This window comes from Melozone crissalis, unplaced genomic scaffold (assembly GCF_028551555.1).
Source record: "Melozone crissalis strain CALT ecotype California unplaced genomic scaffold, PUWL_Pcris_2 ptg000019l_1, whole genome shotgun sequence".
Classification (NCBI taxonomy): Eukaryota; Metazoa; Chordata; class Aves; order Passeriformes; family Passerellidae; genus Melozone; species Melozone crissalis.
Window position 1 is genome coordinate 25,158,525 of NW_026535797.1, and position 22,643 is coordinate 25,181,167.

At 40.0% G+C, this 22,643-nt stretch overlaps 1 protein-coding gene across 1 annotated transcript; it reads right to left on the minus strand.

The window, feature by feature from the left end:
• Positions 1-4,192: 4,192 nt before the first annotated feature.
• Positions 4,193-20,646, minus strand: MAT1A (methionine adenosyltransferase 1A). Its single transcript, XM_054277073.1, has 9 exons — positions 20,388-20,646; positions 13,911-13,988; positions 13,299-13,421; positions 11,528-11,640; positions 9,868-10,011; positions 8,988-9,206; positions 5,831-6,013; positions 5,179-5,312; positions 4,193-4,895 (listed from the first exon to the last, which is right to left on the minus strand). The coding sequence occupies exons 1-9, from the start codon at positions 20,479-20,481 to the stop codon at positions 4,793-4,795; spliced, it is 1,191 nt and encodes a 396-aa protein (XP_054133048.1). The 5' UTR covers positions 20,482-20,646; the 3' UTR covers positions 4,193-4,792.
• Positions 20,647-22,643: the final 1,997 nt, after the last annotated feature.

The following is a 22,643-nucleotide window of genomic DNA, read 5'->3' on the forward strand; positions in this document are numbered from 1 at the left end:
CTGTCACCAAAAGAGAAACTTTTCCTTCCTCCTATTTTTTTGAACAAAAGAGAGGAAGCCTTGTGTGAACAGATATATCTGAGGAGCACTCACAGCTGCAGACTGCCAGAGCCTTTTCCCCAACCAGCTGCGTGGTCCAGGAGAAGCCCGTGGCATTGCCACACTCCTCATACAGCCTGCTGCTCCTGAGGAACTGGAAGTCATAACCCTTGGGAAACAGGGGAGGGGAGAAAATAAATAAACACTCTCTTAGGGCATGACATGGTAGCTGCAAGGGGAAGAAACAGGGCAGGTAAACACAAACACTACAACCTCTCTTAGCCCTGAGGGATATAAAACAAAGTATAGCAAGAAAATTAGGCTTTACCAAATAAGCAGCTGTAAAGGAAGGAATAGATGCAGCAATATATAAGGCAGGGATGTTACCTGGTTGCACATGGGTTTGCAGTACTGGGTGTTGTCAATGGTCACACACACCAGCCCCCCGTTTTTTGGGGCCACTGGGCGTGGGCATGGAGGTAGCTGCTTGCAAACTTTTGGGTGGATAAAAAGAAAAAAGAAAGAGATCAAGAAAACAATATATCAGAGTGAAAGTGGGCATAAAACTTCCCCTTCCCAAGCAAATTCATTGGCCTGTTTCCACCAGCTGACATCATCAAAGCAAGCATTTTTGTTTGTTTAAAATTTTTTTGTCCCCCTAATTTATTTGGGTTTTTTTTGGCCACAGCTACTGAATCTTCCCCTCACTTGTCGCTGTGACTACAGAATCAGCCCCAGTTACACTTTAGAGGCAGCTCACTGTGGCATTTGCATTCACAGCACTGACATTCAGTGCTATTGTGGCCAAAACTATCCAAATATTTCTTGGAGAAATACGAGTGGCATGCCAGCTCCATGACAGCACAGAAGCTCTGGCTGGAGGGCAGAGCCTGCCCTGCTGGCCCTGTGACTGTGCTGCTGCTGAGCACCAGTGCTGGGGCTGCAGGGACAGCAGGACCCCCTGTTTGTGCTGCTTTGCCTCCCCAACCCCAGTGCTCCCTGATGCTGAGACATCTTTTATATTTTGCCCCTCCTCCCCTAAAGAAATGCAGTCTCTTGGTTCATTCTGTAGTAGAAAAAGTTTCCTCTGTGCTTCTGCTCTGCCCCTCTGTTCAACGCCCAGCAAGTTCAGGAGGGGCCTCACATTGCTCCTGAACAGGGCGCAGCAGATCAAGAGTTTCTTGCAGTGTCCATGCCAGGAAATTGACTGAAGCTTTTTCACCCTTGGCAATGATTTCAGGCATGCATTTTGAAAATTTCTGTGGAGATAGGGGAGAAAAAGTCTAAGTTGAAAAGGAAAGACTTTGGAGCTTTGGTATTAACCTATCTGAGAACATACATAAATAAAGAAGCTCATGTATTTCTAGGTAGCTACTGTTATTTATCTCTCTATATTGCTTACATTCAAGCCACTTTATGTATCTGGAGCAGGGCCAAAGTGGAAAATATATCTACAAGGACACTTTTTGGACTAGCAGTATCAGGAGCAAAGCTGTGGTAAGTCAGATGACACTGATGTTTTTCTGCTCTTGCGTGTGCCTCTCCTCCCCAGCGTGTACTTTGTACATTGCCAAAGCAGTACACGAGTTGTGCTTGCCCAGCCGGAGCAGGCAGACATAGCAGGAGCCCACCAGCACAGGAGGTGGGTGCAGAATAGACCCTGGGTCAGCCAAGCTCTTACCTTGAGAAACCCATTCACATCATCTATGGTTGTACTTTTGCATTCACTTTGACCGGCAAAAGCTCGGATTTTGGTAAAATCTAAAGGACAAGCAGAAGCAGGTACTTAGCTAGGTCATGACACATGAACAAACCCCAAATACCACTTGTGCAGAGGAACTCTCCTTCTATCCTGCCTGTATCCTATCCCACAGTCCTAGTACCACCTTGTATACCTGAGGTGATCAGGCCTCAATTCTGAATAATCAGTACATATATTGATTTGTTGGAAACAGCAATGTGAGCACCTGTTTGGGGCCACTCAGGGCTGGGTTCCCAAGCAGGCCCTTCATTTCCCTGAAGCAACCCTATTTAAATAATTGTTAGTTATATTCAATACCATCTTACCTGCAAGAAGAACTGCTAAACTTAGAACCAACAATGTTTTCCAGGGGAGGCAGGAGCCGAACATTTCTCCCTGCAGGAGACCACGGGTGATTACTCGTTGCTTGTGGTGCCCCAGAGCCAAAGCCCTGCAGTCAGGCACAGAGCTGTGTGCCTGTGTGTGGCTGCCTGTTCACCCTGAGCTCAGTGCCCAGCACTGCTGGATCAGGGATTATGGGGAGGCACACATTGCCCCACTTGTGGGAAGCACAAGGAGAGCTTGCCAGAACAGTCAGGGGAGGGCAAGGGCGCGTCCTTGTTAGGGCACTGAGGCACACTGGCTGTGCTGCTGCCAGCTCCACCGGGAAATGTTCAGATTAACTGGTTACTGTAAACATGTTTAGTGTATGGACTTTCTTGCATGCTCTGGCTCTCACCACCTTCCCATCTGTCTGTGTTTGCCACACACACACACACACATACACACACACACACACACAACACATACTTTGATAAAGAAGACATAATAATGCCTTAACTTGTATGTCATACTCCAAGAGAAAGCTCAAAACATCAAATGTGAACCAATGGGTTATGGTCTGTATCCTGCAGCATCCAGAGTTTGGCCAATTTCTTTTTTCTTTTCTTTTTTTTTTCTTTTTTTTTTTTTTTTTTTGATGAAGCCATGAACCTCATGTGCTTAAATCCATTTATGGGAAGAGCTGAATAGGTAGCAAAATTGCCACAAAGGTTCCACCTTTTCTACCCTGCACATTTACTAGCAGATTAATCAAATTGTCTTAGAGGTGTGCCTGACTCATGTGTGAAATGCAGGGTTCAGAGTCACAGCCTGTCACATATCTGCACACACAGCCAGGCTTTGGGACAGCCTCACCTTCCTGCCAACCAGCTGGGCACACACACTCCCTCCTCTCCAACAAACCTTTAATGGTTGTTATTGTCGCCACCTGAGCAGAACTGCTCCTTTTGTCTGCAGCTGTTTGTTGTTGTTGAGCACAGACCTTCTGTTTTCATGTCATGGTATGAAACACATTTTTTATTTCTTAATTAATTTAAAATTATTTTTATTTTGTTTTTTATTAATTTGTTTTTATTAATTTTTAATTCGCTTACTTTTGCTAGTTGTAGTGTACTACATTATGACCTGGAGCTCCAAACAGCTTACCTTGCTGAGGCTGGCACACACATATTCCATACTCCTTGGAAGATAAGCAATATGCAGCCAGGAAAGCAGTCCCTGGGAAGTCTTTGCCAACTCATTCTCTAAGATGCAGGTGGTCTTTAAGATACTTTCCTGCCAAAAGGTACCAGGTGGGTACCCAAGGAGGCCCACTGATTAATGTGGCAAGTCCTTGGGAGATCAGAAGGTACACACAAACCTGTTTATCTCAACTTACACAGAACACAGAGCACATTAGCATAATTAATAAAAGTGGAGAGACCTCTGGCTTGACTAGATAGAAATTGTGTTTGCGACATACTTGAAAGGAATAAATGGCTGCTGATTCTTTAATGTTCATCACAGGCACTTCCTTTCCACCACCACATCAGTTCCGGAGGCGCTGTATGGAGACATTTATTTAGGAGATAAACACGGGGTGGCAGCACTTCTCCAGCCCGGATTTCTCAGAAGGCTGTCTGAAAGCATTAAGTCCCTCTTGAGGGCCATACACAGGCAACCCTTGCATTGGAGGATTAAGGATTGGAGGATTAAGCCCTTGCATTGTAGGATTTTGTTGCCTACTGACAAACAAAACTATCACTGAAGACAAACGTGGTCCCACAACCTAAGAGTTACAAATAAAAATCTAATACTTTTTCACTGAATTTCCATTAATCACAAGAATTTAAGAGTGATCATACATGTATATTAACAGGGAAATGCATATAACAATTTCAAAATAAAAAAATTCAATTATGTTGGTAAACTAAATTCCTACAAGGATAGAATCAACTTAGTTGAGATGGACCATTTTACAGCAGCAGTAAAAAAAAAAAAACAACAACATAGAAAAAGATACACCTTTACATACATAGTAGGAAAAAGCTTTTTATTCTATGATTGTTGTGTTGTAGGAGAGCACTTACGTTTCAAAAACACAGTGATTGAAACGCAACAGTAACAGCACATATGCACTGAAGATGATTTAAATATTACACATATGTTAACATCTTTTATAAAAGAGGCAAAGATACTGTTAGATGCTATTCAGCCTTCTCCCATGAAAGCAGCCCCCAGCTGTATGCATTGCTAACTCCAGTAAGGAAATTGGACCCCAGAATTTCCTATTGTCTAATCAGAAGCAACAGATCTGCTGATCCTTAGTCAGAGTTGGGAAAGTCATCTTCACCTTTGCCCATCAAAGGTTTGAGGTTCAGCTTTTGGTTTGAGTACCTGAGTCACACTTTGTCTTTATCCAAAGAACCAACAGAGCAGCAGTTAAAGGTAACTGTATTTTGCTGTCTTATGCTGATTAAAAAAACAAACTCTGTCCATTATATCTTAGGTAATGAAAGACACTGAGGGTTAAAAAAAAATCAATTCCCAAGAAAATAACCTTTTCTTTCTTTCCTTTTAAAATCTAAAATTCCTTATGTTGAATATAAAGCTGTCAAATTTGATTTTCAGAAGCATCTTCATCATTAGTGGTCTTCCTTTCTAGTTTTAAAAGGTGACATGTCACTAATGTCAAAACACGAGTTTTTTAGGCACTTCCCATGAGAATTCCTGTCTTCCAAAGTGACCATAGCATGCAGTCTTCTGGTAAATGGGCTTTTTCAAATCCAGATCCCTGTGTGTATAATAAAAAGAAGGAAAAATTTTTCACATTAAGATACTTCATGATAACTACTATTAAACGGAAAAGATTAAATAATTTTAAATTCCTTTGGTAAACCAAAAGATACCTTTTTATCAGAGCAAAGTAACTTAAAGTTCTTGGAATGCAAGTGTTGTCTTATTTGACTTCCATATACTATAGAGAGCCAAACCTTCAGTAACAGCTGAAGATTTTGCAGGAAATCATTTCTTGGATGCAATTACTGGGATATTTTCCTTTCTCTGTGTTTCTTTACCTGACAATGACTCCAGGCCGAAGATCAAAGTTTTTGTGCACAATGTCCAGCAGCTCTTTCTCTGTTTTTTGGGAAGTTCCATAAGTGAACAGTGAAATAGACAGTGGATGAGCAACCCCAATGGCATAAGAAACCTGTGGGGAAAAAAGGTGCCTTAGTCAGCCAATAAACACAGCACCTCGGGGCAACAGTGGGCAGCAGAAGAAAGCAATAATTTATGAATCATCTTATGAAAATGAAGGCCTCTCCTTCACTTCTCATATTTGCACAATCTGTACTTGTAGAAAAAAGAAAAGTTTGAAAATGCTGAGGCCTCTGGATTACTTTCTCCATCTTTATCCAGTCACCTCATGCTCATTTCAACGACTGAGTGTCAAAGGGTTGAGGGCTCAACAAATATCTAGAAAAATAGCCAATAAAATAACCAAAAAATAGCCAAAAAATAGCCAAAAAGCTAAATGCAAAGTTCCAGTTTCAAGAAGTCAGCTGGTTATTAGTGACATTACAGTGGGCTTGAACCAAGCATTGAGTCTTCCTTTCTCCACAAAACCATCACCAACACCACTTCTACTACGGTGGCTCGTACAATTATTCAAAGAGAATCTAGAGAGGGAAATGGTTTGAGAGCAGCAACACCCTCAGCAACGCATACCTGGACCAGGACACGGCGGCAGAGCCCAGCTTTCACCAGGGACTTGGCCACCCAGCGGGCGGCGTAGGCGGCCGACCTGTCCACCTTGGTGTAGTCCTTGCCCGAGAAGGCCCCGCCGCCGTGCGCGCCCCAGCCGCCGTACGTGTCCACGATGATCTTCCTGCCCGTGACACCGGCGTCACCCTGAGCAGGGACACAAGGGCTCCATGTCACACCCACTCACTCCCAAACAAGGCCATGCATGCCCTCAGAGAACTGCAGCAATGTGTACTGCCCCACACGGGCATTGCTGGGGGTGGCTGAAGGAATGAGCTTGTCGCACCAAGGTACAACGCTGGCTGTAGTTGTTCTTTAAAGCCAGGTTCTCAAGATAAGCCATTCACAAATTTGTTTGGTTAATCAAGCCAACAGACTTGCACCCAGATAACTACAGCATTCACTGCCTGTTTTAATTGGAAATATGGAAGCTTTGGTTTAGAAATTATCTACTAAGCATCCAAACATATTATGGAATATTGCTAAAACTGTGCGCCATAAAGGGACTATTGAGAGATTTCACACGGTTTAAAATATGAAAAAAAATTTCGTATCTTTTAGTCAAAATCACAAATTGTGTGAATATTAAATAGTAGATTCTTTTTTTATTTACAGTCAAATGTATGTCAGTGGTACCTTATAGATGGTCACATAGACAGAGGCACCCAGCATTGCAGTATCAGAGAGTGTCATATATGGACTAAAAATTTGCATTTCCTACCCCAAAATATTTGTAGTCTAATTTGAACCATGCACAATGTGTATGGAATACTAGGCAGTCATAGGTAATTGAGAAAGGATTACTTATTTCTAAGAACAGATACTTATAGATGAATATTCTAAAATATTAAATAAGGAAGCACAGATAATATTCTAGTGGTCTACAGTTATCCTGACTGCTCTTCACAAGTGCTTCATATTTTCATTTGATCTGGGTTAGCTGATCAGCACCAGACTATCTGATCCTTGCAATTTACTAAATCTTTAAGCTTTCTGGTGTGAAAGAAAACATGTTCACATTTTAAATTCTGCTGCCACCTGTGCAGGCAGATTTGAAATTCTTTGCCTCAGAACATCATGTCACTGAAATTCAACTGCTGGAATGTTTGCATGGCAAACACAAGTGGGGAGTCAAGGTTTTTCTTAGAAAGACTGCATATACACAGAACTGAACCTTTGGCACTGTTTTTTCCATTCTGCTAAGAGAGCACTGAGACATGAATCTGGATTTTAGATAGCTGAGCATGTATTAAAGGATCCTGTCCTTGGGTTTTCTGCTTGCCTCAAACCTCAATTTTTAATGGTACAGACAGTTGCAATGAGAACATCTTGCATGCCACCATGACTTGGCTGCAGAACTGAGTGAGAGGAAGAATAAATGGACATGTGAAAGGCAAAAAACCCCACCCCTTGTTTCAGAGGTGCTGAAATGTACTTGTAAAGTGTGGGGAAGTCATCGTTGTGATGAGCTGTAAGGTCTTTCCTCATCACACCAGCAGGTACTGCTGATAGGAAAATGATGACAGCAGCAAACCTACTCATTTTGCCATAGCCAGAATTCAAGGTCCCACCACTCTCAAAAACATAAGATGAAAATCCCAAGTGAAATATCTGTATCTTCCTTAGATGAATTGAGCTGGAGGTAAGACAGCCTCCTGCAGCTGGCTTTGTTAAAAATAAAACTGAGTAAAGCTTTTCTGAGAAATAAGCAGAAAGCTAAAGCTGGTAAAGTCAAGGGGAGAAATAGTTATTTCTATGCTGCAATTGTAAATTGCACAAGTGATGATAGCAGTTGGAAGGTCATGGACACAGAGGCAGATTGACCCATACTGAGTAAACTCAGCCCAAGTTTAAACAGCTGTAAATGGACACTGTGACTTTTCTCAGTTTGTATGTGCAAACATATGCAACACAGATCCAGCACAAGAGTAGCAAGGGATAGATACCTGGCTGGCTTATCACTTGTAACTATAGTACATTTTAAAATGGATGCAGTTCAGTACACATCTGAAAGATTTACATTTTTAATAGGTGCACTTCACTGCACACATAAAAATTTTCCTGTGTGTAGCCTTCTTTTCTATGTAGCTATGATTGCTGCCTTGGTTCATTCACTCCAAGTTACAGCTCAAGTTTGACTCTCCTTTTGTGCATAGTCTAGGATATCAATGATACACAAAATTGCAGTGATACAACCCATTCAGCTGCATAAAAATACATTTTTTTTTGTAGAATCAATAATTATAATGATAAGTCTCAACATTTTCCTACCTGTTGCATGGCACTAATATAAAAAAGAGTGCCTTAGAAATAATTCTAGAAAATTCTGGTAAGCGAATGAATTTGTAAAACAAAGGGAAAACACTGTCTACTTGGATTTGTTTTAAAATTGAACCTAATTTCAGGAAGGAGTTTTGAAGTTTTGTTGTGATATTTCTGAAGGCATCTGAAGATTAAAACATTCATAATGGTAAATTTGTTTTCAAAAACTTAATCTCAGAACTGCTGATCCTACAGATAGTGGAAGTTCTTCCTGACTTTGGTGAGAACAGGATCAAATTATAAATCCCTTCTCCTGCACTGCCTGAAAGTAAAAGGAACATTTATTTTTCTCACCAGAAGAAGCCTTATTGGGGCTGATTTTCAGGAATGAAAATGAACACCTTCTGCCCTTACTGGTGTCAGACAGAACAGTGGGAACTATGCAGATCTGAAAAGCAGGTTCACTGTAAGAGAAGTAAAGCTTCTCTTGTCCATCTCTCATGGGAAGTAAGAAGTGCTTCCTATGAGGAAGGACTGCAGGTCTCACTCAGTGCTGGCTCCCAGAGGGTTTGAGAAAATTCAGAACTGGGCTCTACACTCTTCATGCAATGGAAGTTTGGATGCAGACTTGCCTGCCTGGTCACAACACATGTACAGTATCACCAGGCCTTCAAAGGTTACTTTGGCATAGGACATGTGAAACCCTGAGCCCTTCTCCCACACCCAGCTGCAGGAAAATCTTCCCCTGGGCAGCTTGCTCCTTACCCTGGGACAGAGATGCTAAAACCTGAGCATTGAAGACACACATACAGTGAAAGGCGACCTCATAAGACCACCAAAATAATGCAACACCACAAACCTGAGGCCCTCCAATAACAAAACGTCCGCTGGGCTGAAGGTGATAAATAGTTTTGTCATCCAAGTATTTGGCAGGGACGACGACCTGGATGACGCGTTCCTTGAGGGTCCTGCGCATGTTCTCCAGGGAAATGCCCTCGTCGTGCTGCACCGAGATCACGATGGTGTGAACACGCACGGGGATCACTGCCCCGTTCTTCTGGATGTACTGGACTGTCACCTGGGGGACACAGGCACAGAGGCAACAAACAACAGAGCTGCTGTAAATGTGTTAGTGGGATCTGTCAAATGACCCCCAGGCTATCCCAAAAACTCTAGCGAAATGTCAGTACTGATGTTAGTGATCACTGCTCACAGTGATGCCAAGGTGTAAAAAATGAAGCCTATTCCCTGTTTCATCACTGAATTTTTGCTATGCTAAAGAAAAAAAATAAAAGGAAAAAAAATGGAAAAAATCCAGCTCAATAAGAACCCATTGATTCTCTATGAAATCATCCAAAATATGTATTTCAGGTGTGGCTTCCTTCAAAACTCTCAAGCCTCAGAAATTTATGTTCTTAGTGAATCTTGATGTCAGCCTGAACCCCTAAATACAAATAAATCCTGTGGATGTCCCTTTTCCAACAAGCACAAACCACTTTAGTTCTGAAAGGTCAAATGTCCTGTCAGTGGCAGGACATTGGTGGAGTTCTGAGACAAGTTAACCATTTTCCAACAGCCAAGAGTCAATGTCACAAGCAGTGGAAAAGCTTTATCTGCTCTTTGTAGCTAATCCTGATAGGCTGAAACATATCACCTGCTGTTTTCAAAGAACCCTCAGTATTTCTGGAAAGAAAGGGTGCTGGTTTCCAACGTTGTGGACAATCGCCTGCAGTGTTTACCTGTGTCTTAGAGTCGGGCCTCAGCCAAGGGAGCTCCCCACTGCGCCTCAGCTCTGCTAACCTGGCGTTCAGCTTGTGAGCAAGAATAATCGTCAGGGGCATGCATTCCTCTGTCTCATCTGTTGCATAGCCAAACATCAAACCCTGCAGGAGGAGAGAACATACTTCAATCACTGTTAAAGGCACCACAATCAAAGGCAATGAGATTTCATCTGAAGCAAAGAGTCAGCAGCATCCTCCAGGTTTACTTTCTGCTGTTTTACATCACAGTGCAAGAAGCCAAAACTTAGATCAGGCCCCAACATGTTACAGCATAATGAGAAGCTCCCATGTTCCTAGAATTTTTCACTAGCCTGAAGGCTTACATGTTGAGCTAGAAACCTCAACAAAAATGAAGATATATTTTCACAGAAAAAAAAAATCTGCTAGAGAAAACATTTCAGGACTATTCTGTCAAGGGAAGGATGTTTTCAGTACCCTGGAAATGTTCCACAGGCTTTTATGTATGAGTACAGACACACTTACACATACTGCAGCTCACATCTGAAATTTCAGTGGAATGGGGTGTGAGCACTCCATGAAGGACGTACCCTTCAAACAGTTTAAGGCACATGCCTCAGATTTTTCAATGCCACATGCTTAGAGTCACAGCTTCTACTGTTATATATTATATTCATTCTGTTATATATTAATTTTATTATTCTGTCATGTTCCCTGCATCAGATTATTGTTTGCTAAATAGAATTAGCAGCATTTTCTTTTTCCTCATGCAGTGTATGTTGTGGGGGGGGGAAAAGGGAAAAAAAGACAGGAAGGCACTTGGATGAAATGGAAAGTGAGGCCATCAGTGTCAAAAAAAGTCAAATCTCTTTATCTTATGTAGTATTATGTCCCCATGACTGCAGAAAATAATTTTAATTTAGTCCTCAAGGGACTTTTTAACAATATTAGCTTGGCTCCTGAACTCTGATACTTGCACTTACAGTTCTCAATAGCACTCATAAACTTCTAATGATAACTAGTAAATGTTGAATTAACTCATATGGCATCAGTCACATTATGCAGTTTTTATGCTAGTATCTCTGTCTTGAGAACACACCATAAATGCCTACATGTGTTCTTTAGCTCAGAGAAACTCAGTTTGGACTGCCTTAATTACATGGAGCACCTATTACAAGAGCTGCCTCTGGGAATAAGTGAGAATTAAATGTACTCTGGTTTTTATTGTACTAATGCCAAGGGCAGGTGAAACATCACCTAATGTTTTGCTGCTGAACAGCTCCTTGAATGTGAAAAGATCCTTTGTTTATTCCATATTATAGGGCGAGTCTGACTGCAAGATGAATGGTCTGATGAGCCTAAAACTATACAATAAAAACATTAAATACAGCAAAAAACCTTTGCTGAGTTCTAAAGAGAACCTCCTTAGCTACTACAAACTGCCAGGGCTCTACTGATTTGCCTGGAGTGCTAAAATAACACCAGACAAAAGTCTGCCCTCAATGAACCTCCAACTGTTTTAGTAAAATTATGGGTTTATTCTGGGGTAAAGGAAAGTGTGGAAATACTTTGACATGGGTTTTGAAAATAGGGCATTAAGATGGAGTAAACTTTTTCCATTCAAACAGCTTTGATGTTTTAGATGTGATGCTATGTGTACCTGATCTCCAGCACCAACATCCTCTTCATTCCTGTGTAGATGAACACCTTGGGCAATATCAGGTGACTGCTGTTCCAGTGCCACTAAAACATTACAAGTCTTGTAGTCAAAGCCTATTAGGAAAAAATAATAGCAGTGAATTAACTTTTTCTGTCACAATTAAGGAAAGTAATCTGGACCCAGAGGACAAAATTTTTATTCTGAAGGATACCATATTCAGAACTCAAAACCAAACTGCTATTCTTTTGTAAAATTTTTGTCAATATCACACTTGAAACATTTTTTGGATGGGGTGGATCATACAGGGCTGCCTTTCTTGCTTGTTACTTGTTATTTTTTCTTGCACTGACTCCCTGTGCCAAGCCAATTCAGATTATGAGCCTCTCCCAAATGAATACTAATGAAGTCCTGTACATGAATTCCCTGAAGCTGAGTTTTTCAGTGAGTGAAGTCTCTGCTCTCTCCACATTATTTGTAATACATAAAAGCAGTGTCCATACCTAAATCTCTCATGGGACTTTGCATGAACCACAAATAGAAAAATACCAGATTCAGGTCTCACAACAAATCTGGAAATGGGAACTTATATGGCCTTCCAAGACCAAAAGTAAGGTTTTAAAAAGAAATTGAAAGACTTACAGAAGATTGTGGCAAAATTTCCCACCTGTTCCTAGGTATATTAATAGTAACTTGCTTCTCTCCAAATCCAACATTTTGTAGTACTGTAGCTACTGACAGCTGCTGACCAATCTCATGTTCAGCCAGTACAACATATATACATGTCCTTATGCATATGATCCACTTGAATGCTCCTCACCCTCCTTTCAGTAGGCTATGTAGAGAAGAAAATTATATTTCTGTACATAACTGCTTGGTTTAGGGCTCTTTTTTAGTTCTAGAAATTGTTTTTTACTGGGTCACCAAATCTCCCCTCATCACTGTTGGCATTTTGGGTAAAAAGGAGATTTATGACCTCCTAGATTTGCCTCTGTGTTGTGGAAGCATTGCTGTCGTGTGACAGTGCAGGCAACCTGCGGCTGAGCTGCTGTAATATTCTCCCATCACAACCTCCTGCAAATTTGATTGCAATCAAAGGAGTGCAGTAAACAACTTGTAAACCAAAAGCTCTTAAAAGATACACTTCACTGTAACAGAATACTTGGAATATTTCTACTGTATAAACAGATACATGCAAATCAGAAAGTGAAATGTGTCTGGTGCACAGAACATTTTGTCTTTTGTATCATTTTCATATCTCACTATCTAGGTATGGACCACACACTGCTCAGTGTAAAAGGAGATTCAGAGCTGACAAAACACCCTGCAGTGACAACCACCTTTACATCTGGGAATTCTAAATGCTCCTGCAGTAAAAAAATACAAAAGTTCAATGAAATGAACTAAGTTTCTTCTCTCTCTTTTGCACCAAGGTGCAACAACCAGCTTGCCAAATGAAAACCAAGAGTCAAGTTCTTGCAAGTTTGGAGGAGTGCTATGTTCTATGGTTCAAGTTGCAGTTAACTATTGTGGCCAAATACCACAGTTCAAAGTATAGTCTGCCTACTCCAGATTCAGTTTTAACTAACATAAGGTTTTTACTTACTGAGGTAAAGCCAGAAAATGTATCATGTAGCACCATGTAAGCAGCTTTCCCACAGCATACTCATTTTGTGTCAGGCTTGTTAAAGCCCCTGTATGGAAGTGGTGACAGACCTGCTCTGCAGTTGCCTATTGCTTGCTCTTCCACGATTTCATCAGTTTTTCCACCAACCTTTAGCTGAATCATCATAGCCAATGTGTCTAATTGCATCTCGGACAACTCGCTGGTAATCCACAATAGCACGAGAAGTGATCTCCCCACAGAGCAGCACCATTCCTGTCTTGCATACTGTCTCTGAAAAGAGAGATGAGAACAGGAGTACAGTAGCAGAATAAGCCAGCCACTCAGACAAAGAACTGTGTTTGTGATGATGTTGATTTTGAGAGATCTATTAGATGTATACAGTGTAAATCCTTTCTATCCATATTTTTAGCAATGTAATTCCATCTATAAAAAATTATTTTCATATTCTGAAAGCAAGGAAAAAAGTAATATGTCCAATTTACAAATGGGGATATCATAACACTGAGCATGATTCAGGATATGCAAACCTGTTCTTCCAGGACAATTCAGTCCACAGACAAAATCAATGTCTCTACTCTTCTACAGCCTGCTTGCTTTTCAGTCTTTACAAAAACTTTTATTGTTTCTTCTCATCTCTCCTTTTGAAAACTGAAATTCTTATGTCATTTTTTGAGGGTGAAACGAGCTAGGTCTTTGCAAACATCCTAAAAAAAGAATGTGATTGTGTGATGACTTAAAGCAAAGCAGCAAACAACTCACCACAAGCAACCTTGGCATTCGGGTCCTGTTTGAGGTGGGCGTCTAGCACAGCATCGCTGATCTGATCACAGATTTTATCTGCAAGACATCAAAGCTGTGATTCAAAACCACAGCACTCCATACAGAACATGGACTGTTTGCATCACCTTCAGAAAGGAATTCTTTTATTGCTTATTACTGGCATATTTAAGGTAGCTAAATAGAAAGACATGTTAAACATCCTTTCAGCAAACTCAGTAGACACAGTGGGGCATTTACCTACTGGGGTAAACTAACTAGAACTTCATCTGTAGTTTTCTGCACTTAGATGTTAAAAAAGTGTTTAATGCACAGAATAACCTGGGAGGTTAAGAGGTTTTACTTGCAGCTTTCACCTTCTCCAGGACAACCAGCTCTGCAAAGCAGTGGTGCTCTAATGGAATGGGGATGTTCCACCACAACTTCCATCGTCTCAACAGAAAGTTGCAATGCACCTGACCTACACTGGTGGTAAAGCCTGAGAAAGTGTTTATAGTAATAGAGATAATGCACAGCTCAGTGGAGGCCTGGGTTTTGGGTTGCTTTTTATCATTGCTTCCTACCATCTGGCAATGTCACCTCCTAATAATCCCTGCAACCCACCTAAGGCAGCACAGGGAATACACACACAGCAGCAAAGAAGGGGTTACCAGCTGAAGTTTGCCTGAGGTAAACTTTTAGTCACATGCCGAATACAGAGGTTTCAGCTGAAGCTTTTCATAATAATATTTAATCTTTTTCTTTGTTTCTTTTCTAATCTTTAAAACAAATATTGAATCTTAATCAAATAATCTAGCTAATCTAATGGACACAAAAGGGCAGCACCCATAGCAAGGTTTTCCACGTGAAAGTGGTAAATATTCTTATATAATTTAATTTTATTGTTCTTTAAAAAAAATCTAGTATTGCTTTTAGATTTTCACATAACAAGCTGTGTGGCAAAGTAAATTAATCTCCTGCTTTGCTGTGTGCAACACAATCTGTTGGAAAGCAATGTTTTTTAAGAGTCTGTCATTAGAGGCTTTTAATACACTTAAGCTCAAGTCAAAATAAATTCTCACTTATTTTCATGAAGAAGGTGTACATTTAGCTAAGAGGGACGAATCAAGGACTGGAGAACTAATGTGATTCTGACACTCTTATCTCCCATATTCACTCCCATCTCACCACTTCAACACAAAAAGAATGATCACAAAAGACAATTAGCAAATGTAGGCTGCGTTAGAACTTTCAGCCTTGCAAGAATTGTACATGGATTACTAAATTTGGGACAATTATTACCAAAAAGGAATCAGACTTGCAATTTAATTAGATGTCCAACTGAACCTTGTTTAGCAAACCTGGGTACAAAGGTGGCAGGAGTGATTAAAATGTATCTTTGCTTGCTCTCTTCAAAGTTTTAATTTTATAAGGAAATATATCCACATTTTCAAGCATAAAAGCAAGAAATATTGACAACAATATGAAATTTACTACCTGGGTGAGACAACAGAGCAACTGGGGTTAGGATGGATTTCTCAGTGCAGGTCCAATACCCAGCAGCAAACTGTAGTGACTGGGGCTCCTTTGTAGTCATTTTTTCACCACCCAGAGTTTCAGTGAAGAACCTTTATTGCTGCCCTTGCTCCACATGAAGCATGTCTCACCTGCATTAGATGCTTCTGTCCCACATGCCTAAGTTCCCTGCATGGCACTCATTGTGATGTTATATACATTCTTGCCAAAACACTCAAGAAGGGTGTTAAGAAGCTGTGGGAAGGTTTAGGACAGAATGAGAAAAATGCCCTAAATCAGAAAAGTCTTACAGGATGAAATCAATCAAGAGACAGATAAATATTCAAAAATGAGAGAATCTGAAAAGAGTGAGAGCCATCGAAACCATCTAGAGGCATGTAGGATTCCTTATCCTTCAAATGTCTACATGAAAATAGAATTATCTTTTTAAAAGGTATGAATGAATTTCAACTGCCATTTACCAGCTTGTTTGAAGAGCTCTTGCATGAAATATTATTATCTGTGTATGAAGGTCAGATCAGATTATATTTTAGAGATCTCTTCTGATCTTTGGCATCTATGTGAGACACTAATAAATTAAAATAACAGATTAGAATAATTTGGAGCATACCTTTACATTAAAATAGTCTGAGACAAATCAGTTTGATAATACATGTCATATCTGGTTGTTGGTGCAACAACCAGCAGTTCTAGTGCAACTAGATCCAAATCCAGATACAGATATGTCTGTCAAGACAGGAGAGAGAAATCCAGCTGGATGATTGGCTGATTATTGCATTAAAGTAAAGGCATGTCTATTAGTAAAGGTCTCTGGTGTAAAATAAAACCAGGCATTCTATTTTTAGCAATGCTTAGCAGGCTTTGTGCACCCTCCATTATGTTATTTAAATTTCTCATCTCAGCTGGCCCATTTCTCTTATTATCTGCTAAGTGTGAGAGGTTTGTCTATTAGGTTTTTTTTCTTTTTATTTTCCCTTCTTTTTTAGAAACAGGGAAAGCATAAGGAAACCCCTCTGGTGGGACACTATAATCTTTAAAAAACCCTTTAATAGGTCAGAATTCAGTCCATGCTTACCTTCCTGTCATGAATTACCATCCAGTAAAATGAATATTCAAAAGAGGTATCTCAAATGACTGAGCAGGAAAGTATTAGACAGCGATGACTCTTTTCATGAAATCCAGTCATCCCACAGGCCCAGCCTTATGGCAGGAATGCCAACAAGCCATGGAACAGCTCTTGCTAACCATAAAATGAGTCTGGGGAGGCTGATGATAAAGCCTACTCAAAATCCCAATTGTAATACTAGGAAGTAGAGGAAGTGTTCAACAGTTTTCCAGATAGTTAGACATAAGTTTGTTACATTAATCTAGAGTATGTAAGATCCTAACAAAAGTTCTCAGAACCTTCACAGGAATTCAGTTTCACAGACTCACCACACAGAGGAAAAAAACCTTATGAACAGCAGTAAAACCTGAAAATTTTATTCAAGAAAGCTCCACAAATTACAAAAAAGTGGTACAGCCAAATTACTGGCTTTGATGGTGTAGTAAATATAATAAACATTGAACATTTGAAATTGCAAGATTGGTTTTCTTCAAAACCTATAATCATCAACATTAAATTCAGTATTTTTAATGATATGTTATTTCTATCAACAGAAAAAAAAATAAAGTAGAATGTGAATTTTTATATTAAAAGTACGGCAAACAGAGCAATTCTTAGTTTTCTGGTAAAAAAAAAAATAAACAGAAGAAATGCAGATACTTATCATAAGCATTTCATCAAAAAATCAGCTTTCCTACAAAAGACTTTCACTAGAAAGACTTCAAATGCAGGCATTGTGCTGTACATTTTTCCTATCTAAAAGAACTCTTGAGGAGTGCTAGTTGATAACTGCCCTGGTACTGCAATATTAGCAGTGTCCAAATATCATGTACAGCTGTTCTCCTTGTTCAGTGCAGTTTACTGAAGGATTATGCATATCATTAGGTATATATGATCTTAGATATAAGACATGTTGGACAGATCTGCATTTTCTGGGGGTTTTTTCCTTCATGATTTTTTTTCCCTGTGAATATCTATAAGATAAACACATGCTTTTAATATGGTTGAAAACCTGAGGTTGCTTTTAGATGTTTGGTCTTATATTTTTAAAGAGATTCCTTAGTACTTTGTGGAAAACCGAATGGCAGCCAGTTTGCAGGCAGTTCCACCTGAAGCCACTCCAGCTAGGGGAGGGAATTACTCCTTGGTGGTTTGACATCTGTAGGACATTGTGGGGCACAGAAACACACAATGCTTTTCAAAGCACCAGGAAACCTGTGCAGCATGACAGACACTACAGGACTTAGGAAAATGGAGCAGTGACAAAATAGAGACCAAAAAAAAGTTATTTTTTTCATGCCTCTGTATGTGTGCTTTTATTATTATATTGAAAGGAAGAAGTCAAGTGTAAGTCTTCAAAGAGTTTGGAATTTACACCACTAAATGATTAAAGATCTGAAAGGAATTCCCAAATGTTATGCCCAGGGGATTTTGAAGGATCTGGAGTGAGAAGATGGCATAAACAGTCTTCTGTGATGTCTTTGGGGAGCACAGGTGATACCTGTAGGTTAATTATTGACAGCTATTACTTGCTTCTATGGAATCTGGACTTCTCAGTGACACCCAGCTCTACGCATAGCTCAGACACAAGGCAGCTCACTGTACACTCAAATAAATAACCATGTAATTTCTCCTGCTTTGTGCATTAAGAAGGTCTCCATTAAAGCAGTCAATACTCAGCTAATACAATCAGAACAATTCAAATTTCCACCAGACAAAGATCTGGTTCAGGATCTTTACTGCACATAATGCCCTCTAGCAAAATTATACTATCACATACGGAAGAGAAATAATCAAGAACACGCAAATTATCCATTTTGTATAAACAAAGAAAATCAAAACTCACAATAAAATTCTATTGCTACAGATAACATCAGAAGCCCAACTGCAGCCTCAGGCACTGGGCCTCATTTTAAGAAATAGCCAAGATTTTCCTGGGTGATAAAATCCTAATGGCATGTCTACACCTCTTGTGCAAAGCCACAGAGGGGAAAAGGGGCCTTGGCCAGGATGCAAGGGTGATCAATTTGCTGTCAGGAGCCAGAGCTGTCACTGAGATGATTAAGATCCAATGCTGATGCTCAGGAAAAAGAATTTGCAAGACAACCCAGAGTTACTGCCAGCCTGTCCTCCTTTGATCTGGAAAATCTCTACCTTCCCTTTGCCATAGGCACTGGGGTTTTCAGTACCCTAAGTGAACAAGTAGGCTGTTTAAGAAAGCATCACAGCCTTGAAAACACCCCGGTAAATTTCAGTTTCCACTCACTCTAAAATAAACATCACAGGTTGGTACTTTGTATCTCATAGCACCCAGAGACTCCACAAGCTCTGCAGGGCGAGGGAAGCTGCAGGGATATCCAAGTGGTAACTGTGTTTCTCAAAGGCCTGCCTAGGATTTCCGCACGGGGGAAAAATAATATTCATGGGCTTAAACCCAATAGAGGGTTTGGACATAAAGGAGGGAATGTGAATAAGAACTAAAAAGTTGGCCAAATGCTAAAACAAGAAATGAGATAAAGAGAGGACTGGTAAAGGAAAGAAGCCAAGGGACTCAGTTGAATCTGGGGACTCAGTTGAACTCTCTCTGTTCTGAGACTTGCCTATTTATGCCCCAAGATGATTAAAAAATAATGATTAGAGTAGCATAACTCGTGACCAGTTGTCTTTGGAAATAATATCATCCATGCAAAATGACCACACTGTATTATGTGATTTTTCCCATGAAACTCCATAGCACTACAGACACTGGATGTAAGTATACATAAATTTGACATGGGACATAGGTTCCAAGGACAAAATGTGGCTGTCATTTTCTGACTGTGTTACATCAGAAAGAACCCCAACTGGTTTAACCTGATGTAGTTGCCTTCAAATTGATGGAGAGGTACTCAATTGCATCAGCCATGGATTTGATCTGCAGTAATAAGTTAATCTAGAAGAGTATCAAACCATAAAGTTCTCATTGCGGACCTTTTTATCCTGTGCTATAAAATCATCCTACCCATCTATGATTCACTCACATACATTAATACAGACCTAAAAAGCCTTATTACAGCAAAAAGCACAGGCCACCAAATCAGCTTCTAAAACAAATACACTTTTCAGGACTTCAAATAGCCCATTGTCCCCTGGCCTCACTTGAGGGAACAGTTGCTGTTGACATAAGGTGTATGTTTATGGTGGATGAATATTTGTTTTCAATAAAATTGAACTAATCTCTGCTGACCATACATAAAGTTTAGCAAATAACTGTCCACTATTTGCTTAAGCAATTCCATATATTGCATCAGATGATGGAAAGGGGTGAGAGGCGGGGGGCAAATTGGTGGCTTTGCCATGTACAGCTGCTGGGACCACTAAAAAAAGGCTCCAAGATAGGCTGCTTAGGGATATTCCTGTCATGGGTGAGAGTCTTAGACCACTCCATACATGCAGGACAGTTTCACAGGGCCCATAAAAATATGGAACTCGAGAAGCAAGCTATGCATTCTTACCCATATGTGAAACTTGAGCCTGTCAGAGATATAGTAGTGTTTCCACAGGAATACTGAAAGAAAGTTAGATGAAAAGGAAGGAACAGCACCCATAGACCTCACTGCCTGCCTCAGCTGAACACACACCCTGCAAAAAGCACATAAACTCCTGTTGGAAGCACTCTAGTTATAGCAGTTCTACAGTCTGTATGGACAAAGTCCAGTAGAAATAAAGCAGAAAAAGCACCCTGTTACAAATAACTTCTCTAGTAAGATTAACATCAGGTGAATTCTTCTTTAGGCTTTTAAAACACCTCAAATGAAAATATTAAACTTTTTAGACTTTTAGCAGAGCTGGCTTCTTACCTGGATGTCCTTCTCCCACGGACTCCGATGTGAACATGAAAGCCCCCTCATCATCAAGCGTGTAATCACATAAACCATCCACCGGCCCATTCATGGCTCTGATGCTGCTCCTGATGGGCTGCTACAAATGGGGCTTGGAGAGCTCTGCCTTCAGTGCCTTCTGTTCAAGAAGGCTCTAACAGCAGGACTATTGCTGTCTTCACTTATTACCTCTTGGGCTAACTTGAATTTCAGTGTGTGAAAGCAGCATGTGCTTGCATCCGTGCCTGCATGCAAGGAGTATGCATGTGCCTGAAGTCTGTATCCCTACCTAGCCTGGTCTGTCAGTCCCTGGGCTGCTCCTATATATGGAAAAGTGAAAGTGCCCTGATAATCATGTGAGGAAAATGGAAGAGCCCATTTCTTGGCAGGGGAGTTAGTTAACTTTAGGATACTTCACTAATTAACTCAGTTCTTGGAAACACTCTGGATTCAACCTGTGCAAGATTGGTTATCTTAGCAGCTCCACTGAGCATGAAGCAACGCAGGAGTGCTGGTGACAGTTCAGGTCAGCTGCTTTTCTCTTTGGCTCTCCCCTGATTCTGGGATCTATGGTGAACTTCCAGCTCTGTGTTGTGGTTTTGCAGGGATATATACAAAATGTGTAAACTCACGTCTTTCCTAACGAAGGACTAGAAGAAGATTGCTTTGCATCATATAATCATACTTTCCTTTTACTTTTTCATCTCTAGAAAACTAAAATTCTCTCATGAACTGTTTTTTTAACTTTCATTCATTTTTTGTGCACATTTGAGACAAAACATCTGATAAGATCTAGCACCACGCTGCTTCACAGTCTGCTACACAGAGCTTACCCTTCAGCCTTTGCTTTTCTTTTCTCCTGCCCTTTCTTCTATTGATACGGGTCAATGTTAATTATATTTTTGTATCATATTCCCATACTATCTTCCATAACCCTTATAATTACAATAACTGCTGCATCTCAGAGCTCAGTGATCAGTTCTGCTGCAGAGAATTTCTTCTAGTCAAATGGCTCATGTCTGAAATATGCTGAAGGTATGTCAGGTATGAAGGCAGAGGGCATTTTGTGGGTATTTGTGTCTTTAAGTGAGTATATAAAAAACAAGTAAACATACCCATGGGACATATTCACAAAATGCCCACCACTACTACACCGTTATAAGTAGGTGTACTTTTCCTTATTTCCTTTACAGAAACCACTATATTCTCAATCTCTGACCAAAGTACTGGTCTATGAAAAAAATTAATTCCTTACCACTCTTCAGTTTAAAAACTTAGTTTACTTCAAACCCTTAGCCATTATTATTACTATTATTATTAATATCATTATTAAAAAATCTCCAAGATGATTCTATGGATTCAGATTTCTCACTGCTACATATTTATGTAAGAACTCATTAGAATTTTCACTTTCTGCCTACATTCCTGAAAACAATAACCAATGCCTGTGAATGTTCATCAGGAATCTGCTGCAGCATTGGCCCCTCTCCAATAATCATCGACATGGAATCGTTCATTTCAAACACTCTTCCTTGGTTTTCTATTGTACAGAATTGATTTCATGGAATGATGAGCACTGGTTGCACTTAAATCCCACAAATTGATACATCAGATACACATTATGAGGCACAGATTTCTCTGGAGTAAACTGTGGTCACCCCACTGACATGAAGATACTATCCCAGCCTGAATAAATTACACATTAACACCATGCAGAAAAATAGAATTTGTAAAAAAAAAAACCAAAAACCAAATAAGACCAAAGAGTAACTAAACGTATTAAATCTAGTTAATCTGTAACATTCAAAAATGATATTAACTTTTAAAGTAAAATAGCATCATTGATAAGCAATCATTCTTAAATGCAAATATTTTCTGCTTCCTTATGGAGGCACCAAAAGACACAATGGGAATGGATGAGACAAAAAATTATTTTGTGGGTATTAAAGAGTTTTCTTTCTGATTCTACAAACAATCATCCAACCAAAGCAGACAAGACTGATTATGAGTTCCACTCTCCACTGTGAGTTCCACTCTCTCTTGCTTCTGGTTTTGCTTTTCCTTGGTTTTGAATGCCACTTAAGGAGAGAAAGTGCAGTTTGGGAATCAGCATTCATGGTTTTAAGGCAACACTCCAGGAGAATGCAGGACTCACACAATTCTCTTATCACATGTAAAAATAAAAAACCCACAAGCTCTAAAAATGCTGAAGAGCACAAGTATTGACATACATGA

Excerpts from the sequence above, each read along its gene's own strand:
- MAT1A (XM_054277073.1), bottom strand. The coding sequence starts at position 20,481 with ATGAATGGGCCGGTGGATGGTTTATGTGATTACACGCTTGATGATGAG. Across the intron at positions 9,207-9,867 it reads GGCCCGACTCTAAGACACAG|GTGACAGTCCAGTACATCCA; the intron begins GTAAACACTGCA and ends TGTGTCCCCCAG. Across the intron at positions 4,896-5,178 it reads CGGCCTGGAGTCATTGTCAG|GGATCTGGATTTGAAAAAGC; the intron begins GTAAAGAAACAC and ends TTATACACACAG.